At 37.7% G+C, this 22970-nt stretch overlaps 1 protein-coding gene across 1 annotated transcript in view; it reads right to left on the bottom strand.

Moving 5' to 3' along the window:
- Positions 1–2289: 2289 nt before the first annotated feature.
- LOC106592473 (serine/threonine-protein kinase DCLK2) overlaps positions 2290–22970 on the bottom strand; it is a 40032-nt gene continuing 19351 nt past the window's right edge. The window contains 9 exon segments of the mRNA XM_045711584.1: positions 2290–2735; positions 2854–2934; positions 15275–15371; positions 15586–15663; positions 16551–16684; positions 17388–17534; positions 18912–19031; positions 20563–20620; positions 22475–22580. Coding sequence (XP_045567540.1) covers positions 2523–2735; positions 2854–2934; positions 15275–15371; positions 15586–15663; positions 16551–16684; positions 17388–17534; positions 18912–19031; positions 20563–20620; positions 22475–22580 — 1034 coding nt within the window. The 3' untranslated portion in view covers positions 2290–2522.

Here is a 22970-nt window from a genome sequence, read left to right as displayed (position 1 = left end):
ACTTGGAGAAGATCTGCAAAGAGGAGTGGGACAAAGTCCCTCCTGAGATGTGTGCAAACCTGGTGGCCAACTACAAGAAACGTCTGACCTCTGTGATTGCCAACAAGGGTTTTGCCACCAAGTACTAAGTCATGTTTTGCAGAGGGGTCAAATACTTATTTCCCTCATTAAAATGCAAATCATTTTATAACATTTTTGACTTACGTTTTTCTGGATTTTTTTGTTGTTATTCTGTCTCTCACTGTTGAAATAAACCTACTATTAAATTATAGACTGATCATTTCTATGTAAGTGGGCAAACGTACAAAATCAGCAGGGGATCAAATACTTTTTCCCCCACTATATCTAAACTGGTAGGAATCATGGTGTAATTATGTTAATTAGTCTATCTGCCAGCTATCTAAACTGGTAGGAATCATGGTCTAATTATGTTAATTTGTCTATCTGCCAGCTATCTAAACTGGTAGGAATCATGGTGTAATTATGTTAATTAGTCTAGCCAGCTATCTAAACTGGTAGGAATCATGGTCTAATTATGTTAATTAGTCTATCTGCCAGCTATCTAAACTGGTAGGAATCATGGTCTAATTATGTTAATTAGTCTAGCCAGCTATTTAAACTGGTAGGAATCATGGTGTAATTATGTTAATTAGCCTAGCCAGCTATCTAAACTGGTAGGAATCATGGTCTAATTATGTTAATTAGCCTAGCCAGCTATCTAAACTGGTAGGAATCATGGTGTAATTATGTTAATTAGTCTATCTGCCAGCTATCTAAACTGGTAGGAATCATGGTGTAATTATGTTAATTAGCCTAGCCAGCTATCTAAACTGGTAGGAATCATGGTCTAATTATGTTAATTAGCCTAGCCAGCTATCTAAACTGGTAGGAATCATGGTCTAATTATGTTAATTAGCCTAGCCAGCTATCTAAACTGGTAGGAATCATGGTGTAATTATGTTAATTAGTCTATCTGCCAGCTATCTAAACTGGTAGGAATCATGGTGTAATTATGTTAATTAGTCTATCTGCCAGCTATCTAAACTGGTAGGAATCATGGTGTAATTATGTTAATTAGTCTATCTGCCAGCTATCTAAACTGGTAGGAATCATGGTCTAATTATGTTAATGAGTCTAGCCAGCTATCTAAACTGGTAGGAATCATGGTGTAATTATGTTAATTAGTCTAGCCAGCTATCTAAACTGGTAGGAATCATGGTCTAATTATGTTAATGAGTCTAGCCAGCTATCTAAACTGGTAGGAATCATGGTCTAATTATGTTAATTAGTCTAGCCAGCTATCTAAACTGGTAGGAATCATGGTCTAATTATGTTAATGAGTCTAGCCAGCTATCTAAACTGGTAGGAATCATGGTGTAATTATGTTAATTAGTCTAGCCAGCTATCTAAACTGGTAGGAATCATGGTCTAATTATGTTAATGAGTCTAGCCAGCTATCTAAACTGGTAGGAATCATGGTGTAATTATGTTAATTAGTCTATCTGCCAGCTATCTAAACTGGTAGGAATCATGGTGTAATTATGTTAATTAGTCTAGCCAGCTATCTAAACTGGTAGGAATCATGGTGTAATTATGTTAATTAGTCTAGCCAGCTATCTAAACTGGTAGGAATCATGGTGTAATTATGTTAATTAGTCTATCTGCCAGCTATCTAAACTGGTTGGAATCATGGTGTAATTATGTTAATTAGTCTAGCCAGCTATCTAAACTGGTAGGAATCATGGTCTAATTATGTTAATGAGTCTAGCCAGCTATCTAAACTGGTAGGAATCATGGTGTAATTATGTTAATTAGTCTATCTGCCAGCTATCTAAACTGGTAGGAATCATGGTGTAATTATGTTAATTAGTCTAGCCAGCTATCTAAACTGGTAGGAATCATGGTGTAATTATGTTAATTAGTCTATCTGCCAGCTATCTAAACTGGTAGGAATCATGGTGTAATTATGTTAATTAGTCTATCTGCCAGCTATCTAAACTGGTAGGAATCATGGTGTAATTATGTTAATGAGTCTAGCCAGCTATCTAAACTGGTAGGAATCATGGTGTAATTATGTTAATTAGTCTAGCCAGCTATCTAAACTGGTAGGAATCATGGTGTAATTATGTTAATTAGTCTATCTGCCAGCTATCTAAACTGGTAGGAATCATGGTGTAATTATGTTAATTAGTCTATCTGCCAGCTATCTAAACTGGTAGGAATCATGGTGTAATTATGTTAATTAGTCTAGCCAGCTATCTAAACTGGTAGGAATCATGGTGTAATTATGTTAATTAGTCTAATTATGGGCTCCCATTGATTTTGTTAGTCACTCTCCTTCAGATATCATATTAAAAACTGCAAACATTTCTCTCCACCCACATGGCAAAATGTGTAGAATTGCAGGAAATGAGTTAGAAAATTGCTAAATCTTCACTCTACCCACGAGCCACCGCGGCCCCTCGTGATGAGTTAATATTTTTGGTGGGCCCCACCCCCATTCAAAGTTGCCCATCCCTTGCCTAGGGGCTGAAGTGGGATGTGTCCTCAGCAGAGGTAATAGATTTAGTGTTGGGATTAGTAGTGTTGTTGTGGGCGGGGCTACTCTGTGCTGCTGGGGTCATAGGGTCAAAGGTCGCTGTCGGGGTTGTAGGGGTCACTGGAAGGTCAGGGGTCACCGTAGCTGACGATAATGTCTCTGTGTTCACGTTTCTGCTCTCTAGAGTGGCCTCGTCCTGCAAAACACACACACACACACGTTTATTCAGATGAGGGTAGAGGACGTTGTGGAGTTTGTGTCGGTCAGCGTGTAGGTGACGTGTGTGTGTGTGTGTGTGGGGGGGGGGGGCCTACCGTAACCCAGGGGTGTGAGAGGACCTCCTCTGCTGAATAACGAATGTCCGCGTTCACCTGCAGCATCTCACCAATCAGCATCTAGGAAAGACGTCATGTGACAGTCAGTATGCAACATAGAAGCTATGTTTTCAAGGGCTATTTCTGAACTGCGTATATTTATGTTCCACTACACTACGTGGTGCAGTGTACCATCTATCTACTGTTATACCATCTATCTACTGTTATACCATCTATCTATCTACTGTTATACCATCTATCTATCTAATGTTATACCATCTATCTACTGTTATACCATCTATCTACTGTTATACCATCTATCTACTGTTATACCATCTATCTACTGTTATACCATCTATCTATCTACTGTTATACCATCTATCTAATGTTATACCATCTATCTACTGTTATACCATCTATCTACTGTTATACCATCTATCTACTGTTATACCATCTATCTATCTACTGTTATACCATCTATCTACTGTTATACCATCTATCTACTGTTATACCATCTATCTACTGTTATACCATCTATCTACTGTTATACCATCTATCTACTGTTATACCATCTATCTACTGTTATACCATCTATCTACTGTTATACCATCTATCTATCTAATGTTATACCATCTATCTACTGTTATACCATCTATCTAATGTTGTACCATCTATCTACTGTTATACCATCTATCTAATGTTATACCATCTATCTATCTACTGTTATACCATCTATCTAATGTTATACCATCTATCTATCTACTGTTATACCATCTATCTACTGTTATACCATCTATCTACTGTTATACCATCTATCTAATGTTATACCATCTATCTAATGTTATACCATCTATCTACTGTTATACCATCTATCTACTGTTATACCATCTATCTACTGTTATACCATCTATCTACTGTTATACCATCTATCTACTGTTATACCATCTATCTAATGTTATACCATCTATCTATCTACTGTTGTACCATCTATCTAATGTTATACCATCTATCTAATGTTATACCATCTATCTACTGTTATACCATCTATCTACTGTTATACCATCTATCTACTGTTATACCATCTATCTATCTACTGTTATACCATCTATCTAATGTTATACCATCTATCTACTGTTATACCATCTATCTACTGTTATACCATCTATCTAATGTTATACCATCTATCTAATGTTGTACCATCTATCTATCTACTGTTATACCATCTATCTATCTACTGTTATACCATCTATCTACTGTTATACCATCTATCTATCTAATGTTATACCATCTATCTAATGTTATACCATCTATCTACTGTTATACCATCTATCTACTGTTATACCATCTATCTAATGTTATACCATCTATCTACTGTTATACCATCTATCTAATGTTATACCATCTATCTAATGTTATACCATCTATCTACTGTTATACCATCTATCTAATGTTATACCATCTATCTACTGTTATACCATCTATCTACTGTTATACCATCTATCTATCTAATGTTATACCATCTATCTATCTACTGTTATACCATCTATCTATCTAATGTTATACCATCTATCTATCTACTGTTATACCATCTATCTATCTACTGTTATACCATCTATCTACTGTTATACCATCTATCTACTGTTATACCATCTATCTACTGTTATACCATCTATCTACTGTTATACCATCTATCTACTGTTATACCATCTATCTAATGTTATACCATCTATCTATCTACTGTTATACCATCTATCTATCTACTGTTATACCATCTATCTATCTAATGTTATACCATCTATCTACTGTTATACCATCTATCTAATGTTATACCATCTATCTACTGTTATACCATCTATCTAATGTTATACCATCTATCTAATGTTATACCATCTATCTACTGTTATACCATCTATCTACTGTTATACCATCTATCTACTGTTATACCATCTATCTAATGTTATACCATCTATCTATCTACTGTTATACCATCTATCTACTGTTATACCATCTATCTACTGTTATACCATCTATCTAATGTTATACCATCTATCTACTGTTATACCATCTATCTAATGTTATACCATCTATCTACTGTTATACCATCTATCTACTGTTATACCATCTATCTAATGTTATGCCATCTATCTATCTACTGTTATACCATCTATCTACTGTTATACCATCTATCTACTGTTATACCATCTATCTACTGTTATACCATCTATCTACTGTTATACCATCCATCTATCTAATGTTATACCATCTATCTAATGTTATACCATCTATCTATCTACTGTTATACCATCTATCTATCTAATGTTATACCATCTATCTACTGTTATACCATCTATCTACTGTTATACCATCTATCTAATGTTATACCATCTATCTACTGTTATACCATCTATCTAATGTTATACCATCTATCTATCTAATGTTATACCATCTATCTATCTACTGTTATACCATCTATCTAATGTTATACCATCTATCTATCTACTGTTATACCATCTATCTACTGTTATACCATCTATCTACTGTTATACCATCTATCTAATGTTATACCATCTATCTACTGTTATACCATCTATCTAATGTTATACCATCTATCTACTGTTATACCATCTATCTAATGTTATGCCATCTATCTATCTACTGTTATACCATCTATCTAATGTTATACCATCTATCTACTGTTATACCATCTATCTACTGTTATACCATCTATCTACTGTTATACCATCTATCTACTGTTATACCATCCATCTATCTAATGTTATACCATCTATCTAATGTTATACCATCTATCTATCTACTGTTATACCATCTATCTATCTACTGTTATACCATCTATCTACTGTTATACCATCTATCTAATGTTATACCATCTATCTACTGTTATACCATCTATCTAATGTTATACCATCTATCTATCTAATGTTATACCATCTATCTACTGTTATACCATCTATCTACCCTTATACCATCTATCTACTGTTATACCATCTATCTACTGTTATACCATCTATCTAATGTTATACCATCTATCTACTGTTATACCATCTATCTACTGTTATACCATCTATCTACTGTTATACCATCTATCTAATGTTATACCATCTATCTAATGTTATACCATCTATCTATCTACTGTTATACCATCTATCTAATGTTATACCATCTATCTATCTACTGTTATACCATCTATCTATCTAATGTTATACCATCTATCTACTGTTATACCATCTATCTACTGTTATACCATCTATCTACTGTTATACCATCTATCTAATGTTATACCATCTATCTATCTACTGTTATACCATCTATCTACTGTTATACCATCTATCTACTGTTATACCATCTATCTAATGTTAATACCATCTATCTACTGTTATACCATCTATCTAATGTTATACCATCTATCTACTGTTATACCATCTATCTACTGTTATACCATCTATCTAATGTTATACCATCTATCTATCTACTGTTATACCATCTATCTATCTAATGTTATACCATCTATCTACTGTTATACCATCTATCTAATTTTTTACCATCTATCTAATGTTATACCATCTATCTACTGTTATACCATCTATCTACTGTTATACCATCTATCTAATGTTATACCATCTATCTAATGTTATACCATCTATCTATCTAATGTTATACCATCTATCTATCTACTGTTATACCATCTATCTACTGTTATACCATCTATCTACTGTTATACCATCTATCTACTGTTATACCATCTATCTACTGTTATACCATCTATCTAATGTTATACCATCTATCTATCTACTGTTATACCATCTATCTAATGTTATACCATCTATCTATCTACTGTTATACCATCTATCTATCTAATGTTATACCATCTATCTAATGTTGTACCATCTATCTAATGTTATACCATCTATCTACTGTTATACCATCTATCTACTGTTATACCATCTATCTACTGTTATACCATCTATCTACTGTTATACCATCTATCTACTGTTATACCATCTATCTACTGTTATACCATCTATCTAATGTTATACCATCTATCTACTGTTATACCATCTATCTACTGTTATACCATCTATCTATCTACTGTTATACCATCTATCTATCTACTGTTATACCATCTATCTACTGTTATACCATCTATCTACTGTTATACCATCTATCTATCTACTGTTATACCATCTATCTAATGTTATACCATCTATCTACTGTTATACCATCTATCTACTGTTATACCATCTATCTACTGTTATACCATCTATCTAATGTTATACCATCTATCTACTGTTATACCATCTATCTACTGTTATACCATCTATCTACTGTTATACCATCTATCTATCTAATGCTATACCATCTATCTACTGTTATACCATCTATCTAATGTTATACCATCTATCTACTGTTATACCATCTATCTAATGTTATACCATCTATCTAATGTTATACCATCTATCTAATGTTATACCATCTATCTACTGTTATACCATCTATCTACTGTTATACCATCTATCTAATGTTATACCATCTATATATCTACTGTTATACCATCTATCTACTGTTATACCATCTATCTACTGTTATACCATCTATCTAATGTTATACCATCTATCTACTGTTATACCATCTATCTACTGTTATACCATCTATCTACTGTTATACCATCCATCTATCTAATGTTATACCATCTATCTAATGTTATACCATCTATCTATCTACTGTTATACCATCTATCTATCTACTGTTATACCATCTATCTACTGTTATACCATCTATCTACTGTTATACCATCTATCTACTGTTATACCATCTATCTACTGTTATACCATCCATCTATCTAATGTTATACCATCTATCTAATGTTATACCATCTATCTATCTACTGTTATACCATCTATCTATCTACTGTTATACCATCTATCTACTGTTATACCATCTATCTAATGTTATACCATCTATCTACTGTTATACCATCTATCTAATGTTATACCATCTATCTAATGTTATACCATCTATCTAATGTTATACCATCTATCTACTGTTATACCATCTATCTACTGTTATACCATCTATCTACTGTTATACCATCTATCTACTGTTATACCATCTATCTACTGTTATACCATCTATCTAATGTTATACCATCTATCTAATGTTATACCATCTATCTATCTACTGTTATACCATCTATCTAATGTTATACCATCTATCTATCTACTGTTATACCATATATCTATCTAATGTTATACCATCTATCTACTGTTATACCATCTATCTACTGTTATACCATCTATCTAATGTTATACCATCTATCTATCTACTGTTATACCATATATCTATCTAATGTTATACCATCTATCTACTGTTATACCATCTATCTACTGTTATACCATCTATCTAATGTTATACCATCTATCTATCTACTGTTATACCATCTATCTACTGTTATACCATCTATCTAATGTTATACCATCTATCTACTGTTATACCATCTATCTATCTAATGTTATACCATCTATCTACTGTTATACCATCTATCTAATGTTATACCATCTATCTACTGTTATACCATCTATCTAATGTTATACCATCTATCTAATGTTATACCATCTATCTATCTACTGTTATACCATCTATCTATCTAATGTTATACCATCTATCTACTGTTATACCATCTATCTACTGTTATACCATCTATCTACTGTTATACCATCTATCTATCTACTGTTATACCATCTATCTACTGTTATACCATCTATCTACTGTTATACCATCTATCTACTGTTATACCATCTATCTATCTACTGTTATACCATCTATCTAATGTTATACCATCTATCTATCTACTGTTATACCATCTATCTAATGTTATACCATCTATCTACTGTTATACCATCTATCTACTGTTATACCATCTATCTACTGTTATACCATCTATCTACTGTTATACCATCTATCTACTGTTATACCATCTATCTACTGTTATACCATCTATCTACAGTTATACCATCTATCTACTGTTATACCATCTATCTACTGTTATACCATCTATCTAATGTTATACCATCTATCTACTGTTATACCATCTATCTAATGTTATACCATCTATCTACTGTTATACCATCTATCTAATGTTATACCATCTATCTACTGTTATACCATCTATCTAATGTTATACCATCTATCTAATGTTATACCATCTATCTACTGTTATACCATCTGTCTACTGTTATACCATCTATCTACTGTTATACCATCTATCTACTGTTATACCATCTATCTATCTACTGTTATACCATCTATCTACTGTTATACCATCTATCTAATGTTATACCATCTATCTAATGTTATACCATCTATCTACTGTTATACCATCTATCTATCTACTGTTATACCATCTATCTAATGTTATACCATCTATCTACTGTTATACCATCTATCTAATGTTATACCATCTATCTATCTAATGTTATACCATCTATCTACTGTTATATCATCTATCTAATGTTATACCATCTATATATCTACTGTTATACCATCTATCTAATGTTATACCATCTATCTAATGTTATACCATCTATCTACTGTTATACCATCTATCTACGAAGACAAACAATGTATACGAAACGCTTCAGTCTGGTTTTAGACCCCATCATAGCACTGAGACTGCACTTGTGAAGGTGGTAAATGACCTTTTAATGACGTCAGACCGAGGCTCTGCATCTGTCCTCGTGCTCCTAGATCTTAGTGCCGCTTTTGATACCATCGATCACCACATTCTTTTGGAGAGATTGGAAACCCAAATTGGTCTACATGGACAAGTTCTGGCCTGGTTTAGATCTTATCTGTCGGAAAGATATCAGTTTGTCTCTGTGAATGGTTTGTCCTCTGACAAATCAATTGTAAATTTCGGTGTTCCTCAAGGTTCCGTTTTAGGACCACTATTGTTTTCACTATATATTTTACCTCTTGGGGATGTCATTCGAAAACATAATGTTAAATTTCACTGCTATGCAGACGACACACAGCTGTACATTTCAATGAAACATGGTGAAGCCCCAAAATTGCCCTCGCTAGAAGCCTGTGTTTCAGACATAAAGAAGTGGATGGCTGCAAACTTTCTACTTTTAAACTCGGACAAAACAGAGATGCTTGTTCTAGGTCCCAAGAAACAAAGAGATCTTCTGTTGAATCTGACAATTAATCTGGATGGTTGTACAGTCGTCTCAAATAAAACTGTGAAGGACCTCGGCGTTACTCTGGACCCTGATCTCTCTTTTGAAGAACATATCAAGACTGTTTCAAGGACAGCTTTTTTCCATCTACGTAACATTGCAAAAATCAGAAATTTTCTGTCCAAAAATGACGCAGAAAAATTAATCCATGCTTTTGTTACTTCTAGGCTGGACTACTGCAATGCTCTACTTTCCGGCTACCCGGATAAAGCACTAAATAAACTTCAGTTAGTGCTAAATACGGCTGCTAGAATCCTGACTAGAACCAAAAAATGTGATCATATTACTCCAGTGTTAGCCTCCCTACACTGGCTTCCTGTTAAGGCAAGGGCTGATTTCAAGGTTTTACTGCTAACCTACAAAGCATTACATGGGCTTGCTCCTACCTATCTTTCTGATTTGGTCCTGCCGTACATACCTACACGTACGCTACGGTCACAAGACGCAGGCCTCCTAATTGTCCCTAGAATTTCTAAGCAAACGGCTGGAGGTAGGGCTTTCTCCTATAGAGCTCCATTTTTATGGAATGGTCTGCCTACCAATGTGAGAGACGCAGACTCAGTCTCAACCTTTAAGTCTTTACTGAAGACTTATCTCTTCAGTAGGTCCTATGATTAAGTATAGTCTGGCCCAGGAGTGTGAAGGTGAACGGAAAGGCTGGAGCAACGAACCGCCCTTGCTGTCTCTGCCTTGCCGGTTCCCCTCTTTCCACTGGGATTCTCTGCCTCTAACCCTTTTACAGAGGCTGAGTCACTGGCCTACTGGTGTTCTTCCATGCCGTCCATGGGAGGGGTGCGTCACTTGAGTGGGTTGAGTCACTGACGTGGTCTTCCTGTCTGGGTTGGCGCCCCCCCTTGGGTTGTGCCATGGCGGAGATCGTTGTGGGCTATACTCGGCCTTGTCTTAGGACGGTAAGTTGGTGGTTGGAGACATCCCTCTAGTGGTGTGGGGGCTGTGCTTTGGCAAAGTGGGTGGGGTTATATCCTGCCTGTTTGGCCCTGTCCGGGGTATCATCGGATGGGGCCACAGTGTCTTCTGATCCCTCCTGTCTCAGCCTCCAGTATTTATGCTGCAGTAGTTTATGTGTCGGGGGCTAGGGTCAGTCTGTTACATCTGGAGTATTTCTCTTGTCTTATCCGGTGTCCTGTGTGTATTTAAATATGCTCTCTCTAATTCTCTCTTTCTCTCTTTCTGTCTTTCTCTCGGAGGACCTGAGCCCTAGGACCATGCCTCAGGACTACCTGGTATGATGACTCCTTGCTGTCCCCAGTCCACCTGGCCGTGCTGCTGCTCCAGTTTCAACTGTTCTGCCTGCGGCTATGGAACCCTGACCTGTTCACCGGACGTGCTTGTTGCACCCTCGACAACTACTATGATTATTATTATTTGACCATGCTGGTCATTTATGAACATTTTAACATTTTAACATTTTGACCATGTTCTGTTATAATATCCACCCTGCACAGCCAGAAGAGGACTGGCCACCCCTCATAGCCTGGTTCCTCTCTAGGTTTCTTCCTAGGTTTTTGGCCTTTCTAGGGAGTTTTTCCTAGGGAGTTTTTCCTAGCCACCGTGCTTCTTTCACATGCTTTGCTTGCTGTTTGGGGTTTTAGGCTGGGTTTCTGTACAGCACTTTGAGAATATCAGCTGATGTACGAAGGGCTATATAAAAATAAATTTGATTTGAATTTGATTATACCATCTATCTACTGTTATACCATCTATCTACTGTTATACCATCTATCTACTGTTATACCATCTATCTACTGTTATACCATCTATCTAATGTTATACCATCTATCTACTGTTATACCATCTATCTACCCTTATACCATCTATCTAATGTTATACCATCTATCTACTGTTATACCATCTATCTACTGTTATACCATCTATATAATGTTATACCATCTATCTAATGTTATACCATCTATCTATCTACTGTTATACCATCTATCTACTGTTATACCATCTATCTACTGTTATACCATCTATCTACTGTTATACCATCTATCTACTGTTATACCATCTATCTACTGTTATACCATCTATCTACTGTTATACCATCTATCTAATGTTATACCATCTATCTACTGTTATACCATCTATCTAATGTTATACCATCTATCTAATGTTATACCATCTATCTATCTACTGTTATACCATCTATCTAATGTTATACCATCTATCTATCTACTGTTATACCATCTATCTATCTAATGTTATACCATCTATCTAATGTTATACCATCTATCTACTGTTATACCATCTATCTAATGTTATACCATCTATCTATCTAATGTTATACCATCTATCTACTGTTATACCATCTATCTACTGTTATACCATCTATCTAATGTTATACCATCTATCTACTGTTATACCATCTATATAATGTTATACCATCTATCTAATGTTATACCATCTATCTATCTACTGTTATACCATCTATCTACTGTTATACCATCTATCTACTGTTATACCATCTATCTACTGTTATACCATCTATCTACTGTTATACCATCTATCTACTGTTATACCATCTATCTACTGTTATACCATCTATCTAATGTTATACCATCTATCTACTGTTATACCATCTATCTAATGTTATACCATCTATCTAATGTTATACCATCTATCTATCTACTGTTATACCATCTATCTAATGTTATACCATCTATCTATCTACTGTTATACCATCTATCTATCTAATGTTATACCATCTATCTAATGTTATACCATCTATCTACTGTTATACCATCTATCTACTGTTATACCATCTATCTAATGTTATACCATCTATCTAATGTTATACCATCTATCTATCTACTGTTATACCATCTATCTACTGTTATACCATCTATCTATCTAATGTTATACCATCTATCTACTGTTATACCATCTATCTAATGTTATACCATCTATCTACTGTTATACCATCTATCTAATGTTATACCATCTATCTACTGTTATACCATCTATCTACTGTTATACCATCTATCTACTGTTATACCATCTATCTACTGTTATACCATCTATCTACTGTTATACCATCTATCTACTGTTATACCATCTATCTAATGTTATACCATCTATCTAATGTTATACCATCTATCTACTGTTATACCATCTATCTACTGTTATACCATCTATCTACTGTTATACCATCTATCTACCCTTATACCATCTATCTAATGTTATACCATCTATCTACTGTTATACCATCTATCTACTGTTATACCATCTATCTACTGTTATACCATCTATCTACTGTTATACCATCTATCTACTGTTATACCATCTATCTACTGTTATACCATCTATCTACTGTTATACCATCTATCTAATGTTATACCATCTATCTAATGTTATACCATCTATCTACTGTTATACCATCTATCTACTGTTATACCATCTATCTACTGTTATACCATCTATCTACCCTTATACCATCTATCTAATGTTATACCATCTATCTACTGTTATACCATCTATCTACTGTTATACCATCTATATAATGTTATACCATCTATCTAATGTTATACCATCTATCTATCTACTGTTATACCATCTATCTACTGTTATACCATCTATCTACTGTTATACCATCTATCTACTGTTATACCATCTATCTACTGTTATACCATCTATCTACTGTTATACCATCTATCTAATGTTATACCATCTATCTACTGTTATACCATCTATCTAATGTTATACCATCGATCTAATGTTATACCATCTATCTATCTACTGTTATACCATATATCTAATGTTATACCATCTATCTATCTACTGTTATACCATCTATCTATCTAATGTTATACCATCTATCTAATGTTATACCATCTATCTACTGTTATACCATCTATCTACTGTTATACCATCTATCTAATGTTATACCATCTATCTATCTAATGTTATACCATCTATCTACTGTTATACCATCTATCTACTGTTATACCATCTATCTAATGTTATACCATCTATCTACTGTTATACCATCTATCTACTGTTATACCATCTATCTACTGTTATACCATCTATCTAATGTTATACCATCTATCTAATGTTATACCATCTATCTAATGTTATACCATCTATCTACTGTTATACCATCTATCTACCCTTATACCATCTATCTACTGTTATACCATCTATCTAATGTTATACCATCTATCTACTGTTATACCATCTATCTACTGTTATACCATCTATCTACTGTTATACCATCTATCTACTGTTATACCATCTATCTACTGTTATACCATCTATCTACTGTTATACCATCTATCTAATGTTATACCATCTATCTACTGTTATACCATCTATCTAATGTTATACCATCTATCTAATGTTATACCATCTATCTATCTACTGTTATACCATCTATCTAATGTTATACCATCTATCTATCTACTGTTATACCATCTATCTAATGTTATACCATCTATCTACTGTTATACCATCTATCTAATGTTATACCATCTATCTAATGTTATACCATCTATCTATCTACTGTTATACCATCTATCTAATGTTATACCATCTATCTATCTACTGTTATACCATCTATCTAATGTTATACCATCTATCTAATGTTATACCATCTATCTACTGTTATACCATCTATCTACTGTTATACCATCTATCTAATGTTATACCATCTATCTATCTAATGTTATACCATCTATCTACTGTTATACCATCTATCTACTGTTATACCATCTATCTAATGTTATACCATCTATCTACTGTTATACCATCTATCTAATGTTATACCATCTATCTACTGTTATACCATCTATCTAATGTTATACCATCTATCTACTGTTATACCATCTATCTACTGTTATACCATCTATCTACTGTTATACCATCTATCTACTGTTATACCATCTATCTACTGTTATACCATCTATCTACTGTTATACCATCTATCTAATGTTATACCATCTATCTACTGTTATACCATCTATCTAATGTTATACCATCTATCTAATGTTATACCATCTATCTATCTACTGTTATACCATCTATCTAATGTTATACCATCTATCTATCTACTGTTATACCATCTATCTAATGTTATACCATCTATCTACTGTTATACCATCTATCTACTGTTATACCATCTATCTATCTAACCCTCAGGCTCCTACCTTGGCCGGCAGGCTGACTGTGTCCCAGTCTGGGGAAGGGAATTCCAGCTTCCCCCTGAGTATCTGGTCAAACAACTCCTCCTGGATGTTATTCTCACTGTAGGAGAGGAGTGAAACTGAGTATATACAGTCATTATGTTGAAACTGGTGAACGAACTGGTGAATGTGCTGGTGAACGTGCTGGTGATTGTACTGGTGAACGTGCTGGTGATTGTACTGGTGAACGTGCTGGTGAACGTGCTGGTGATTGTACTGGTGATTGTACTGGTGAACGTGCTGGTGATTGTACTGGTGAACGTAGTGGAACTCACCTGCGGAACGGGGGGAACCCACACAATAGGATGTAGGCGATAACTCCTGCAGCCCAGATATCCACCTTCAGACCGTACCTAACAACACACACAGGTAAGATGACAACCTCATTATTCCACATAAAACCATCTTCTATCTGAATCAGTACCTGGGCTTGAGAAGACAATGAATCTGACGATATCTCCCAAGATCCCATTAACCAGCTCTGTAAACGTTTGTCAAAATACGTCCGGTACTCCCAACAATATGGAGTTTCTCAGAGCAACTATCGTCATTACTGCCGTTACGCATGGTGCTGCTGCTGGATCGGGCCGACCTGTCCTGCTGCTGGATCGGGCCGACCTGTCCTGCTGCTGGATCGGGCCGACCTGTCCTGCTGCTGGATCGGGCCGACCTGTCCTGCTGCTGGATCGGGCCGACCTGTCCTGCTGCTGGATCGGGCCGACCTGTCCTGCTGCTGGATCGGGCCGACCTGTCCTGCTGCTGGATCGGGCCGACCTGTCCTGCTGCTGGATCGGGCCGACCTGTCCTGCTGCTGGATCGGGCCGAACCTGTCCTGCTGCTGGATCGGGCCGACCTGTCCTGCTGCTGGATCGGGCCGACCTGTCCTGCTGCTGGATCGGGCGACCTGTCCTGCTGCTGGATCGGGCGACCTGTCCTGCTGCTGGATCGGGCCGACCTGTCCTGCTGCTGGATCGGGCCGACCTGTCCTGCTGCTGGATCGGGCCGACCTGTCCTGCTGCTGGATCGGGCCGACCTGTCCTGCTGCTGGATCGGGCCGACCTGTCCTGCTGCTGGATCGGGCCGACCTGTCCTGCTGCTGGATCGGGCCTACCTGTCCTTTTTTTAGGTGTGAGGAAAGAACTGAGAGAAGTGGACACACACAAACACACACTCCTCTTATCAGGTCTCCGAGATGGTCTCTACACACACACACACACACACACACACACACACCTCTTACCCGGTCTCAGCGATGATCTCTGGAGCTACATACGTGGGCGTTCCACAGACTGTATACAGGGGTCCCTCTACGACTGTAGCCAGACCAAAATCACCGAGCTTCAACGACTTGGTCCCATCCAGGTATTCACACACCTGGAGGTCACAGGGCAAGAAAGGAGACAGGTTGATATACATGACTAAAGTGTAATGTAAAAGATACCCCTCCTGGAGGTTTTAACTCCAACCCTGTTCCTGGAGAGATACCCCTCCTGTAGGTTTTAACTCCAACCCTGTTCCTGGAGAGATACCCTCCTGTAGGTTTTAACTCCAACCCTGTTCCTGGAGAGAACTACCCTCCTGTAGGTCTAAACTCCAACCCTGTTCCTGGAGAGATACCCTCCTGTAGGTTTTAACTCCAACCCTGTTCCTGGAGAGATACCCTCCTGTAGGTTTTAACTCCAACCCTGTTCCTGGAGAGATACCCTCCTGTAGGTTTTAACTCCAACCCTGTTCCTGGAGAGATACCCTCCTGTAGGTTTTAATCTCCAACCCTGTTCCTGGAGAGATACCCCTCCTGTAGGTTTTAATCCCTTACTCCAACCCTGTTCCTGGAGAGATACCCTCCTGTAGGTTTTAACTCCAACCCTGTTCCTGGAGAGATACCCTCCTGTAGGTTTTAACTCCAACCCTGTTCCTGGAGAGATACCCTCCTGTAGGTTTTAACTCCAACCCTGTTCCTGGAGAGATACCCTCCTGTAGGTTTTAACTCCAACCCTGTTCCTGGAGAGATACCCTCCTGTAGGTTTTAACACCAACCCTGTTCCTGTTGTAGGTGTGTATGTGAGGGTTTATATACCAGCAGGTTTTCAGGTTTGATGTCTCTGTGGACTATATCCATACGGTGTAGGTATTGAATAGCTCCCGCCAGGTTGAAGATCATGGCACTGGCATCTCTCTCTGTGTATTTAGTAGAACATGTGATGGCATCAAACAGATCTCCACCCTGCAGAGAGATAACATCAACAGACACAGGTCAGTGTACTGTACACACACACACACACACACACACACACACACACACACACACACACACACACACACACACACACACACACACACACACACACACACACACACACATACATACGAACACACACACAAACATATCCCTTACTAAAAGCCTCTCATTGATTATCCCTTACTAAAAGCCTCTGATCGATTATCCCTTACTAAAAGCCTCTCATCGATTATCCTTTACTAAAAGCCTCTCATCGATTATCCCTTACTAAAAGCCTCTCATCGATTATCCCTTACTAAAAGCCTCTCATCGATTATCCCTTACTAAAAGCCTCTCATCGATTATCCCTTACTAAAAGCCTCTCATCGATTATCCCTTACTAAAAGCCTCTCATCGATTATCCCTTACTAAAAGCCTCTCATCGATTATCCCTTACTAAAAGCCTCTCATCGATTATCCCTTACTAAAAGCCTCTCATTGATTATCCCTTACTAAAAGCCTCTCATCGATTATCCCTTACTAAAAGCCTCTCATCGATTATCCCTTACTAAAAGCCTCTCATCGATTATCCCTTACTAAAAGCCTCTCATCGATTATCCCTTACTAAAAGCCTCTCATTGATTATCCCTTACTAAAAGCCTCTGATCGATTATCCCTTACTAAAAGCCTCTGATCGATTATCCCTTACTAAAAGCCTCTGATCGATTATCCCTTACTAAAAGCCTCTCATTGATTATCCCTTACTAAAAGCATCTGATCGATTATCCCTTACTAAAAGCCTCTGATCGATTATCCCTTACTAAAAGCCTCTCATTGATTATCCCTTACTAAAAGCCTCTCATTGATTATCCCTTACTAAAAGCCTCTGATCGATTATCCCTTACTAAAAGCCTCTCATTGATTATCCCTTACTAAAAGCCTCTCATCGATTATCCCTTACTAAAAGCCTCTGATCGATTATCCCTTACTAAAAGCCTCTCATTGATTATCCCTTACTAAAAGCCTCTCATTGATTATCCCTTACTAAAAGCCTCTGATCGATTATCCCTTACTAAAAGCCTCTCATTGATTATCCCTTACTAAATGCCTCAGTCCAACAGTCACACCCCATCAGAACCTTGTTTAACTCTCTGTTTGTAAACAAAGTAAATGTAAACCAACACTGTACAGCCTCAAAACAGGATTAACACCATAATGTTGATGTCATGGATGGTCAGTCCTTGCATCCATTACTGTTAACTTGAAGGGTTACATTTTCTCCAGCCCCAAATCCCTCAGCTTTTTTAAAACCAAAACAGGGGGCGGAGAGACGCTTCGTTATTGTTTCGACTGCTGATTGCCGCTTTAAGTAATTGAGCGTACCTTGACCAATTCCATGACCAGGTAGAGTTCTGTGGGCGTGTCGTCGACCTCAATCAGCTGTATGATGCTGGGGTGTCTGACCCTCCGCAACACCGCCACCTCGTTCTCTATCAGGTGCTCCTGATCAATACACACAGTACCAATTAACAGTTAGGACACACCTACTCATTCAAGGGTTTTTCTTTATTTTTTACTATTTTCTACATTGTAGAATAATAGTGAAAATATTAAAAACAATGAAATACCATATATGGAATCATGTATTAGTGGAATCAAAAACGTGTTGAACAAATCAAAATATATTTTATATTTGAGATTCTTCAAAGTAGCCACCCTTTGTCTTGATGAAAGCTTTGCACACTCTTGGCATTCTCTCAACCAGCTGCATGAGGTAGTCACCTGGAATGCATTTCAATTAACAGGTGTGCCTTGTTAAAAGTTAATTGGTGGAATTTCTTTCCTTCTTAATGCGTTTGAGCCAATCAGTTGTGTTGTGACAAGGTAGGGTTGGTATACAGAAGATAGCCCTAAAATACCTAGTGCAGATTATGGCAGGAACAGCTTATTACTTTAGGACATGGCTCTCATGAGGACCGCCACAGGAAAGGAAGACCCAGAGTTACCTCTGCTGCAGAGGATAAGTTCATTAGAGTTAACTGCACCTCAGATTGCAACCCAAATAAATGCTTCACAGAGTTCAAGTAACAGACACATCTCAACATCAATTGTTCAGAGGAGACTGTGTGAATCAGTCCTTCATGGTCAAATTGCTGCAAAGAAACCACTACTAAAGGACAACAATAAGAAGAAGAGACTTTCTTGGACCAAGAAACACGAGCAATGGACATTAGACCGGTGGAAATCTGTTCTTTGGTCTAATTTTGCGATTTTTGCTTCCAACCACTGTGTCTTTATGAGATGCAGAGTATGTGAACGGATGATCTCTGCATGTGTGGTTCCCACCGTGAAGCATGGAGGAGGAGGTGTGATGGTGCTTTGCTGGTGACACTGTCTGTGATTTATTTAGAATTCAAGGCACACTTAACCATCATGGCTACCACAGCATTCTGCAGCGATACGCCATCCCATCTGATCTGCGCTTATTGGGACTATCATTTGTTTTTCAACAGGACAATGACCCAACACACCTCCTGACTGTGTAAGGGCTATTTGACCAATAAGAGTGATGGAGTGCTGCATCAGATGACCTGGCCTCCACAATCACCCGACCTCAACCCAATTGAGATGGTTTGGAATGTCTTGGACCGCAGAGTGAAGGAAAAGCAGCCAACAAGTGCTCAGCATATGTGGGAACTCCTTCAAGACTGTTGGAAAAGCATTCCTCATGAAGCTGGTTGAGAGAATGCCAAGAGTGTGCAAAGCTGTCATCAAGGCAAAGGGTGGCTACTTTTTAACAATCTAAAATATATTTTGATTTGTTTAACACTTTTTTTGGTTACTGACATGATTGTATATGTGTTATTTCATAGTTGTGATGTCTTCACTATTATTCTACAATGTAGAAAATAGTAAAAATAAAGAAAAACCCCTTGAAGGAGTAGGTGTGTCCAAACTTTTGACTGGTACTGTACATCAATACATAAAATCAGTCAATCAATCAATCTGATCAGTACATAAGTTGTGTCAGTACCTTCCCACAGCAACGAGCTTTGTCGATAATCTTCAGAGCAAACTCCTGTCCTGTCGACCTGTCGACGAGTCAATCAATCAATCAATCAAGTACAGTGGGTGTTTCTCAATTATGCATACTACTGTGCTCCACACACTCATGCTCTGAGGACGTTCTCTTGTGTATGTTCTCGTGAGGACAAGAGTGTGGAGAACACAGAAAATGTTCCATTTGAGAAGCACTCCATGTTACCGCATTAATGTGACCTTTGACCAATACAGACAAAACAAGATAGCTACATAAAGCAAAATGCTAACGTTTTACTTCATAATTAGCAACTACCTATATGTGAATATTAATCTAGCTAGCCAGCTAGTTTTACATGTAAAAAAAGGATGTTGTTATGCAAGGTAGATGGCCAACATTAGCTACAAATTCTTTGTGTGTAGCTAGCTATCTACCAATTATTTTCGTCAGTTAGCCTGTGATCTACGACACTACAGTGGGTATTCCAGGCAGTTAAACATTGTAACATTAACAAGGTATGTATTTATTAACGTTTTTAAGATACAATATTGTATTCAGGCAACATGTGAGATGTGAATGGGCAACTTTTCATTCCGAAGTCGGAGTTCATTTTCTCTCTCTTCAGCTCAAAACCAGCTGCCATTGTTTGCGTGGATGCGTCACATTACGACAACAATTCTGGGAATATTTCAGTTGAAACGCCGCATCGATATATGCTTTGAAATGTGTACAAACGAAGTACGCATCTTAGAACTGCCCTCAGTGTTCCATTTCATCTTAGAACTGCCCTCAGTGTTCCATTTCATCTCAGAACTGCTTTCAGTGTTCCATTTCATCTCAGAACTGCCCTCAGTGTTCCATTTCATCTGAGAACTGCCCTCAGTGGTCCATTTCATCTCAGAACTGCCCTCAGTGTTCCATTTCATCTGAGAACTGCCCTCAGTGTTCCATTTCATCTCAGAACTGCCCTCAGTGTTCCATTTCATCTGAGAACTGCCCTCAGTGTTCCATTTCATCTTAGAACTGCCCTCAGTGTTCCATTTCATCTCAGAACTGCCCTCAGTGGTCCATTTCATCTCAGAACTGCCCTCATGTTCCATTTCATCTTAGAACTGCCCTCAGTGTTCCATTTCATCTCAGAACTGCCCTCAGTGTTCCATTTCATCTCAGAACTGCCCTCAGTGTTCCATTTCATCTTAGAACTGCCCTCATGTTCCATTTCATCTTAGAACTGCCCTCAGTGTTCCATTTCATCTTAGAACTGCCCTCAGTGTTCCATTTCATCTCAGAACTGCCCTCAGTGTTCCATTTCATCTCAGAACTGCCCTCAGTGTTCCATTTCATCTGAGAACTGCCCTCAGTGTTCCATTTCATCTTAGAACTGCCCTCAGTGGTCCATTTCATCTTAGAACTGCCCTCAGTGGTCCATTTCATCTTAGAACTGCCCTCGGTGTTCCATTTCATCTCAGAACTGCCCTCAGTGTTCCATTTCATCTCAGAACTGCCCTCAGTGTTCCATTTCATCTCAGAACTGCCCTCAGTGTTCCATTTCATCTCAGAACTGCCCTCAGTGTTCCATTTCATCTCAGAACTGCCCTCAGTGTTCCATTTCATCTTAGAACTGCCCTCAGTGTTCCATTTCATCTCAGAACTGCCCTCAGTGTTCCATTTCATCTTAGAACTGCCCTCAGTGGTCCATTTCATCTCAGAACTGCCCTCAGTGTTCCATTTCACATACTTTGATTTGGACTCATACACCGACCGTTGCGTGCTCCAATTTGCTTGAAGCACGGTAGTACGCATATTGAGAAACCCCCAGTGTGTGTGTGTGTGTGTGTGTGTGTGTGTGTGTGTGTGTGTGTGTGTGTGTGTGTGTGTGTGTGTGTGTGTGTGATCTAGTACTTACCTCTCTACACAATCCTTAACAACGGCAAAGTTCCCGTCCCCTATGATCTTCCCCACCTTGTACTTGTCACTGATGATGGAGGAGGAGACCGACCTGTTCCCATTCACTATACAGGAGAGAGTGTTCCCATTCACTATACAGGAGAGAGTGTTCCCATTCACTATACAGGAGAGAGTGTTCCCATTCACTATACAGGAGAGAGTGTTCCCATTCACTATACAGGAGAGAGTGTTCCCATTCACTATACAGGAGAGAGACAGGGGTAACCGAGGACACACACACACACACACAACCATGCTGTAAAACGTCCTGAGGATTGTTGGAGTAGCGTGGTATGACCATATGTGTCAGTGCCAACCTGCACACACACACACACACCCTCACACACACACACACTAACACACACACACTAACACACACACACACACCCTAACACACACACACACACCTCACACACACACACACACCCTAACACACACACACACACCCTCACACA

Source organism: Salmo salar, unplaced genomic scaffold (genome assembly GCF_905237065.1).
Source record: "Salmo salar unplaced genomic scaffold, Ssal_v3.1, whole genome shotgun sequence".
Classification (NCBI taxonomy): Eukaryota; Metazoa; Chordata; class Actinopteri; order Salmoniformes; family Salmonidae; genus Salmo; species Salmo salar.
This window is presented reverse-complemented; position numbering and strand designations above follow the sequence as displayed.